Genomic DNA, 9,645 nt, shown 5'->3' on the forward strand with positions numbered 1-9,645 from the left:
GAAACTATGTTGGATAAGGTCATTGCTCCTGCTACTATAACTCAGCAAAGTACTAGTAAGAGCTGCCTGCTTCATGTTGATCCTGAGTTCTATCGCTTACAAACCAGAGGATTTTGATGAACATTACCAAATATCTCATACAGCTCTCCATCCTGTTCTAGAATAGCTGGGTTCATCCCCCTGAGACTAATTCTGGGCAGCAGGCCAGAGCTGCAGAGCTGAGCACGTGGGTGAAGTTGCTCTTAAGTTTGAGCTCAGTTCATCTCCAAGTCAGCAGAGTCAGGTGAAATGGCAAAGACTCCTGTCCCTGTGGGCTTGGACACTGGGGGGTCCATTAGAGGCAAAGGGAGGACATGTGAGGCTTGGTAGAGGAAAGTTCTGCATATCAGGTGCAGCAGCTCATCCTTCTGTGCTCCTGTAGAACTTGAGGAAGCAAGTGTGAAATGTCTTACTGAGTGAGCAAAGCAATAACACAGGGAACACTGCACAAGTTGAAGAGCTTTGAGATCTCCGCATAAAGACTTGGTAGAGGTGGGAGCAGTGGGCGCTGCATGTGTCCTGAGGATTCCCTCCTGATGCCTTTGGCTGCTCCTGTTAGGAGAGCTTGGTGAGATCCAGGCCTGCTGCTCAGTGGCAGGAGCTAGCTGCTGAATGCTGCAGACTATTTAAACATATTGAACAATTCATTAAACTCTCAGCAGGCAAACTTTTAATTATAAACCTATTCTTTTCATAGTCCAAACTCAAGGACTTCAGACAAGGTGAGTCAAACTGATACTATAAAACCGAGTCGATTTGGGCTACATGTAAAGAAGAGAGATATTTTTGAAGTGTGACTTTTCTAACATAAGGACACACTTTCTGTTGAACAGAGATCAGTTTGTTCCATAACACATTGGAAAAAGCAAGAACAATCTTAAGTGACTGTATTGATGTGAACTGTTAAAATTCTACCCTGGGGTACCCGCCAGTGGTGTGAATTTAATTGAGATATGGATTTTTCTGCATCTGAGTGTCCTCAGGGATTAATGCAGGGAAGAAAGAGGGGAGAGGGACATACCTTCAGGCCCCTCTATGAACTGGATACACACAAGTTACTTACTCTATCTCCACAGCTCTTACCTGAGGATGTTGAGACCGAGTGAGCTGCAGGTCAATAATTTCCTCATTAGTCTTGGACTGATTGTCTACAAGACTTTTAAAATTCTTTTCTTACGACTTCCAGAGATAAACTCAGAGTGCCACACTTGGTACTCATACATGTATTTTGCCCTGTCACATGATGTTAGTTTTTTTTAAATTCTATATGTTTAAGCAGTATGACTTGTAGCATGGTCAAGAGGGACACAGATCTTGCACCCAACTGAAGTCACAAGAACAACACTGTCCAAGTTATATTGTTACCTAGAAGTTGGTGTTTCATGTAACTGTGATGCATGAAATAAGGAAATCTCCTGCAAGAAAAAAAATCACTATTCATGAATGGAAATAGACCCTCTGGCTAACTCCAATGTCTCATATCCTAAAAGCTTCAAATACCAGATGTTTAGGATTCTGAAAATCACTGTTTGCAATGATTGCCTGACAATGTGAAACTTGTCAGTGTTGATAAAAAAATGTACAGCTGTAGTAACTATCATTGAACCATTTATATAATACTCTGAACTCCAATTTAGGCAGCAGATAATCTAAATATAAACAAAAGCCTTCCTTCAAAATGACTGGTTCAGAGAAAATGTAAGTTTACAGTAGACTGTGTGCTCAGGGCTTGGCACTACCAGGACTATTGGTATCTTTCCTCCTCTGAAATTAAGCGAAGACTAAACCTAGAAAGGAGGAAGGCAGCACAAGAGGCTCTCATGCCCTACATGAAAGGATCTATATGTTAAATGTTGATATATAAAATGACCTAGTCACTTTTTCTTAGTTTGGTCTATATTGCTAATTTACCTCTGAGGTTCATATTTGGTTCTGTTAATCAGCAGAACTTCTGAGAGCCCGCTGTGAACTAACCCTTGAGCCAAGCAGCAGAGAGGGGTGGTTCAATGGGTCCTACCCTGTCCCTAAGCAGCACCCAGCTGAGCTGATGTGCCCAGGCCTCAGGGGTCCCTGGCGTGCTTGGCTTCCTTTGCTAAACCCAGGGTCACCCCAGCTGTCCTTATTGCCCACTGCCCAGTCTCTGCCCTGGGATCCTCCTCTCAGCTCTCTCCTCAACCAGTGCCTCCTGTGTGAGCTCCAGAAGGGGACCTGACCCCATGCCACACCCACTGGCCTCTCACTTGGTCCAGAGCACAGTCTGAGTCGTCCCCTCCCTACACCCTTGCCCTGGGGCCTGGAGCTTCCAGAGCCCTCTTGTCCCTGCTGCTGTCCTGATGACCCAGGCAGGCTCCCTCCAGGGCTGGCCCTGCTCCTCAGTCTGTGCAGAGTGGTCCAGAGCCTGAGGGCCCCTGCAGCACCTCCTTGGAGTGGTGCTCAGTGCTGCTGCCCAGCTGTCCCTCTATCCTTCCTCCTTGCACTTTGGTTCTTGCTGTCACTAATGTCCACACAACTCACAGCATGTGTCTGAGCTGCTGCTCTGTTGTCACCCACTAAATATGAGCTCCAGATTGTGGAATGTTGTCTATTTTAACCACTAAAGCAAGTCGATACCTGAAGCACAGCCACAAAGCAGAAGCAGTGAGCACATTAAGGCTGATTGTGTCATGATTATGTGATCTATGCTTTTTATTTTTTTTATGAGGTCATGCGTCTTTGCTTCTCAAAGTTGTTAGAAGCAGAGGAGCCTGGGATCCCACCTCTCCTGCTGCCCAGGGCTCGGTGCTGCTGCTGGGGACATGAGCAGGTATTCTCACTCTCAGCATCTGACAACTGCAGAGATCTAATAATGCACTTTCATTTTTATGATAAGCTCTCTTTCAAAATTTTATTCCTGTTTACCCAGTTACAAAAAGCAACGATTTTGTTTAAGTTACTAAAGGTGAATAATAGTATCAAACTATCAATTACTGTTTTTTTCCTGAGAAAATAGCAATGATCCAAGATGACTATCAAAATTAATTTCTAAGACAGGATCTGGCACCACTGTGGCTTTCAGATGAAAGAGCACCAACATATTAAGTGCAAAAGCCAAAACCAAGCGCAGGGAAGAAGTCAGACTCACATACTACAATTGAAAGAAATGCTATGATACGTTTTATGCATATTTGGAAAAATGAAAGAAAAACAAAAGCAATTGCCAGACATGGATGGCAGAAAGGGAAAAAGAAAGGCTGTAATGAGTTGAGATAAAAGTTGCCAAGAAAAGACCTGGACATAAAAAGTAAGGAAAAAAATATCAAGAAAGGTAAAGTCACTCATTTTTTCCACTTTTTCATTTTTTTACTGTCCATGCTGAACGTCTAGTTTTTGTTACTCTCTTGTATAATTAACTCTGAAGAGGACACTAAACTGCACACAGCTCACATCCTTCCTCCTTGAACAGCTTAGCTGCACAGTTGCCCTCCTGCCTGCTCATCTGACAACCACCCACAGGACAGGAAGTGTAGGTGATCAGTTCCCCTTAGCTCTGTGCTCCTTACTTAACCTAGGTGGGAATGTGGAACACAATATGATTTATTTTTGCAGGAGAATCGTAATTACACACATTGAATTGAATGAATAAATTTACACACAGTAAATCATTCATCAATTGCTGAATTTGGCATTTTAGAAGATTAGAAATATGAAGTATGCACACAGATTCAGGGTCTGATCCCAGGCATAGCTGTATTTAATGATGTTATTCTTCACATCAATGAGTGCTACCATTTGCATTTGGAAAATGAGGGTGTTAACACATAAATATATAGATTTGTGTTAGGGATGGGCAATAATAAGTTTAATTATGTGAAAAATAGTTCAGAGAAGTTAGGGAATGGCAATGTTTCACACATAGAAAGAATATGTGAGTGTATGGTTCTGTTGTTCACATCCACGTTATATTTCTGTTAACCACACTGGTTCTAGGTGAATCAAGCAAAGAGCACGAAATCTACATGCATTATTTACTCTGTCACCTTAATCATGGGTTTACACAAAGAAAAGAAAAATGTGCATGAAAATCTAGATGTTGGATATTGGGTTTGTAGGGCCTCAGATAATGGAAGCCTCGTTAGGGAAAAAACAAAACAAAACACTAAAGAACACATTATGACCAGGTAGATCTCACAGGACATAGAAGCCTTTTACAGTTTGATTGTGTTTAGTGACACACTGAGGGACCAGGAGAGGACTGTCTTTTAGAAGGTGAGCTGTACAGTACTGGGGAGAAGATCCCAGTTTATAGAGTATCAAAGTGACATCTGGGGAGGAAAGGTCAGAAATGAGAGATGTGGAAGAGGCAAGGTCGTGAGCACCTAGCGTCATGTGAGCCCACAGGGGTCTTCTGAGCACACAGGTCATGTGTGTGGTAAACGTGAGTATTGAATTAAGGAGGCCGGAAAGGAGGGATCCCGGCTTCCTCAGTGCTGAGACCCTTCATACAGCCTTGAGGAAGGTCCCCTGCAGGAGTCACCAGGAAGGAGCCTCCAGCTGCTTCACTGAGTTTGCTGTGCCTGTTACTAGGCTGTATTTCAGGACCATGTTTGTGTCTATGACTTGCTAAGATGCTTACCAGTGAGGACTGGGAAAGGAATGTTTAATTCAGGTTAAAATGAATTCAACAAGAGCTGTGATGTTGAATGAAAAAGATTTCAATCTAAACAAGGTCTCATAAAGTCAATTCCTTGTTATTCTCCTGTGCTGATTCATTTGATGTTTCGTTCTTAGCTTTTCTATTTATTTTTCTTTCAAGCATATCAACGCAGTGCAATTCCATGGAGAAATGGAACCAAACTTCAAGTGATTTCATTTTATTGGGGCTGTTACCGCAAAACCAAACTGGCCTACTTCTCTTGCTCCTGATCGTCTCTGTGTTTGTTTTTGCCTGTTTGGGGAACTCAGGGATGACTGCCCTCATCTTCTTGGACCCCCGGCTCCACACCCCCATGTACTTTCTCCTCAGCCAGCTCTCCCTCATGGACCTGATGTACATCTCCTCCACAGTCCCCAAGATGACATACAACTTCCTGTCTGGGCAGAAAAGCATCTCCTTCCTGGGCTGTGGTGTACAAATATTCTTCTTTGTGACATTGGCATGTTCTGAAGGCTTACTTCTGGCCTCCATGGCCTATGACCGCTTTGTGGCCATCTGCCACCCCCTCCACTACCCCATCCGCATGAGTAAAAGGGTATGTGTGAAGATGATCCTGGGGTCCTGGACACTGAGCTCCATCAACTCCCTGGCACACACCATCTATACTTTTCAGATTCCTTACTGCAGGTCTAGAGCCATCAATCATTTCTACTGTGACATCCCAGCCATGATGCCTCTGGCCTGTGTGGACACCTGGGACTATGAGTACATGGTGTTTGTGAGTGCAGTCCTGTTTCTCCTCCTTCCATTCCTTGGCATCACCATGTCCTATGGACGGGTCCTTTTTGCTGTCTTCCACATGCGCTCAAAAGAGGGGAGGAAAAAGGCCTTCACCACGTGTGCCACACATTTAACTGTGGTGATATTTTACTACACACCTTTTGTCTACACTTATCTCCGGCCCAAGAGTCTCCACTCACCAGAAGAGGACAAGATCCTTGCAGTTTTCTACAGCGTCCTCACCCCCATGCTCAACCCAATTGTCTACAGCCTGAGGAACAAGGAGGTCCTGGGGGCCATGAGGAGAATGTGGGGGATGTTCTCCTCCAGGAAGAAGTGACCATGGCTATCCCTGCTCCTTGCTATTGCTTCTCCCAGGCAGAGAGCTGTGGTGTCCAATAGAAAGTATAAGACTCATATGCAATTAAAGTTTTCCAGTTACACGTTTAACTGTAAAATTAATTTAAATGATATTTTGATGTTTATAAGCTTCTATATTTATTATTAATATTTTTATTTAATGAAAACATTGCAATCCATGTTAATATTAGTCAAACTGATATTTTTTAGTTCTTTTAAAATTATTAATAATAAAAATTATAGATTATTTTATATCATACTCTATTTTACACCATTTGATTGTATACATATTAATATTAGTGTAACAAAATTCTTATGAGGTTGATATTTACCATGGCTTCATATTACTCTCCACATTTCAAGTATCCACACCACATATGGTCAGTGTCTACAAAAATGCAAGAGCTGGTTGATTTGTAATCCTCTCCCTCTGCGAGAACTGTTCCATGATTTCTGTTCTTGGGATAAAGCATTGTCCTATGTACTCTTAAAATCAAGCATTCATTTTTTTAAAAATTTCTAATGTTAGTCTTGCTTGAAGTGATGTGGAACTCCATGTGGCTCCTAGAAACCTGTTTTTCACATCTTTAATTATTCTCTGGCCATGTTATGTGTAATTTTGCCTTGAGGACAAACGCTACACTTTTTATGTGTGTTTATTGCCCTGTTCACCTTCTTCATTCAACACTTTGGATGGTCCTGGACATGCAGCCTGATTGCTCTTCTTATGTGTGTGCTGGGCACTGTCCTTGGTGTACACCTGCAGTCTGATTGCTCTGAGCCACCATTTGGCTTTCAAGTGTTCCTTCATTTTTCTTCTAGTGGATGCTAATTTCTTTCATTCCCCTTCAATTTAAAATCTTGTGTGATATAATCTGATTTCAATGCCAATTTGAATGTAACTAGAAAATTCTATGGACATTAATGGCTGTGGTTATAATGATGGAGGTGGATAAAAATATTTTTGAATAATTAGGAGATGGAAGTATAAAGTTTTTTTTTTTAAATTTTTTGGACTTGTGGAGTTGGAATAAAAGGACTCATTTAAGGCCAAAATGTTAATCTGACCTCCATTTTATGGAACATTACATACCCACCTTTGGGTGACAGGCAATGTTATATGTACTCACTACTCAGAGACTTTTGATAAAACACCTACTCCTGGATATAATTGTTTTTTTTCCCCCCACACACATTTTAAAGGCAATGAGAAAAAAAGTGAGTACCTTGGTTGAGGTTTTTCTTAAATCAGGAAGTTAATCATTACTACATTCCACATTATCACACTGCTGAAAGATATTTGTGAAAAAAAGATATTCATCTGTCAATATAGAAAGAAAGCAGTACCTTTTTCTTTCCATAAATTAAACTTTATTAAATCAATTTATAATAAACTGTGAATGCACACACTGTCCACTTTAAAACAGATAACACATGCTCTAAATTTTGCATCTCACAGTTGGAGGATAAAATTTAATTAATGAGAGGAAGGCAATATAATGACTGCAGATTCATAGTTTTCTGAAATGGCTAAAATGATGCATAGTGAAGAGGGCTCTAGGGACACTGTGAGGTGAAGATAATGTGGGTGAGTCTCCCCAAGAGGTAACATTTGCCCAACACTCAAGATTATCTACAGTAGAAGCTTCTAGAGAAGGTATTGGATGGCAGAAATTTGAACTTCTCTCTGTGTTTTCTACATGCAGCTTCCTAATGTCATGGGCTAAGAGGAAAGAAGTGCCTTAGTGGGTGCAGTCCCATGTCAGTGGGTGTTGCTTTATTGTACTCCTGAGCCAGAGGACTTGCTAGGGCAAAGGATTTCACAAAGTCATTTCTGAGATCCTGTGGTTCTCCATATTTGCTGGTCGTCCACAGTTATGGGCATGACATATTAGATTAACTGTGACCTCTGCAGCAACATCAGTGTTACAAGTCAATCAAACATGCAAACATAGATGAATCTTCAGAAATAGATTTTTCTCTGGGAATAAAGCCTGCAGGATACCAGTGCACAGGCTGGGTGGACTTAAGTGTGTCTGGAGAACACAGGGAGGTTGAGGGCTTATTAGGAGGAATCTGCAGGAGTTGTTCAGTGAGCAGGCAAGCTCTGAAGGGAGTCCAGCAGCTACTTGGTAAACCTAGTCTCAAGGTCATGGTGGACAGCTCCATCAACAGTGGTAGTGGCATTCTTGAAGGTAACAGTTTCCCCTGGATTGTCCTGCTGGGGCTGTTCTGCAGGAGTTGTGTGTCACCTTGGTGCTTCCTCCTTCTGGCACCTCAGCTCTGCCTTAGAGGGGTGTTACAAGGGTCGTTTTGTTTGTGTGCTTAGCTTCCACATCAGCAAGAGGGGATTGAGAGATTCCAATGCTGATATTACAGGGCACAGTGCTGACATGAGTTCCCCAAGACCATGGTGTTTCAGAGGAGAGTGGACCAGGCTCCTGGTGGCCTCCACCGTTCACTATCTAGTATGAACACAGGGCCTGCACTCAGCACCTCTGCTGAATTCCATATCCTTTGGATTCATTCCAGGGACAGCAAGCGACCAGAACAGCAAAGATTGTACCTTCGTGCATTGAAGCTGCGATAACAAGACACCTTTAGGTAGGAGGCAAATGAGCAATGTAAATCTATCCCTGAAGATTCCGTGCAAGGTGAGGGCCGCATCCAGGTTAAATACGGTGCCCCCGTCCTGTGTCCCCATGTGAGGTGAGGGTGAACAAGCTCCTCAGAAGTGATTTTCAGAGCTCCCACTCATTTGTGAGGTCCTGCATTATGACTGATGGAGAACCTCCGGAACACCCCACCTCCAATACTACCACTGTGGGGTTGCATTTAATATGTGTTGGGAAGGACACAAACTTTCCGTGGTGTTCATTCTCATCTCTACCCACAGCAGCAGAGCTCACACTATTGCTTTCAAGCAACCTGTGCACAGAGCAATTAACTTGTGCCTCTCATGTATTTACACACATCTTGGAGCTGCTCATGGTTTCCCTGCACCATGATGGCAGTGATGGCAGCAGCAGCAGATGTCACAGAGGGCAGCAAGTGTCTTTGCCTGGAAGAGACAAAGAGCCACTGTGGAGTCTGCAAGACGCTTACCATGCAACCTCCTTGCCAAGACAGGGAATGCCCATACTTGGGCACTATATTTCACTAGAAAATTATAACTAAATAAGAGTATATATGTGATCATTGCAAGAATAGAAAACAGGCACTTGTAAGAATTCATCAAGTTCAACTTTTTCTTCTATTAGACACAAAGTTTCTGGTTTGATTCCTAGCTCCTTGATCCATTTTGAGTTAATTTTTGTGCAAGGTGAGAGAAAGGGATTCAATTTCATTTTGTTGCATATGGATTTCCAGTTCTCCCAGCACCATTTGTTGAAGATGCTATCCTTTCTCCATTGCATGCTTTTGGCAACTTTGTCTAATATAAGGTAGTTGTAATTTTGTGGATTGGTCTCTGTGTCCTCTATTCTATACCATTGGTCTACCTGCCTGTTTTGGTACCAGTACCATGTTGTTTTTGTTACTATTGCTCTGTAGTGTAGGTTAAAATCTGGTATTGCTATACCGCCAGTTTCACTCTTCCTGTTTAGAATTGCTTTTGCTATTCTGGGTGTTTTATTTTTCCAGATGAATTTCATGATTGCTTTTTCTATTTCTGCGAGGAATGCCGTTGGGATTTTGATTGGCATTGCATTAAACCTATAGAGTACTTTTGGTAATATGGCCATTTTAATGATATTAGTTCTGCCTATCCATGAACAAGGTATATCTTTTCCACCTTCTAAGGTCTTCTTCTATTTCTCTTTTTAGGGTTCTGT

The 9,645-nt window shown here is 42.3% G+C and overlaps 1 protein-coding gene across 1 annotated transcript; it reads left to right on the top strand.

Moving 5' to 3' along the window:
* The first annotated feature begins 4,853 nt into the window (after window positions 1-4,853).
* LOC114083184 (olfactory receptor 2L13-like) lies at window positions 4,854-5,792 on the top strand. The gene has a single exon (XM_027924367.2). The coding sequence runs from the start codon at window positions 4,854-4,856 to the stop codon at window positions 5,790-5,792; it is 939 nt and encodes a 312-aa protein (XP_027780168.2).
* The last annotated feature ends 3,853 nt before the right edge of the window (window positions 5,793-9,645 follow it).

The sequence above is a fragment of the Marmota flaviventris genome, assembly GCF_047511675.1.
Source record: "Marmota flaviventris isolate mMarFla1 chromosome 5 unlocalized genomic scaffold, mMarFla1.hap1 SUPER_5_unloc_1, whole genome shotgun sequence".
NCBI classification, from domain to species: Eukaryota; Metazoa; Chordata; class Mammalia; order Rodentia; family Sciuridae; genus Marmota; species Marmota flaviventris.

What these genes read in the sequence shown, in the direction of transcription:
- LOC114083184 (XM_027924367.2), top strand. Translation starts at nt 4,854, where the DNA reads ATGGAGAAATGGAACCAAACTTCAAGTGATTTCATTTTATTGGGGCTG.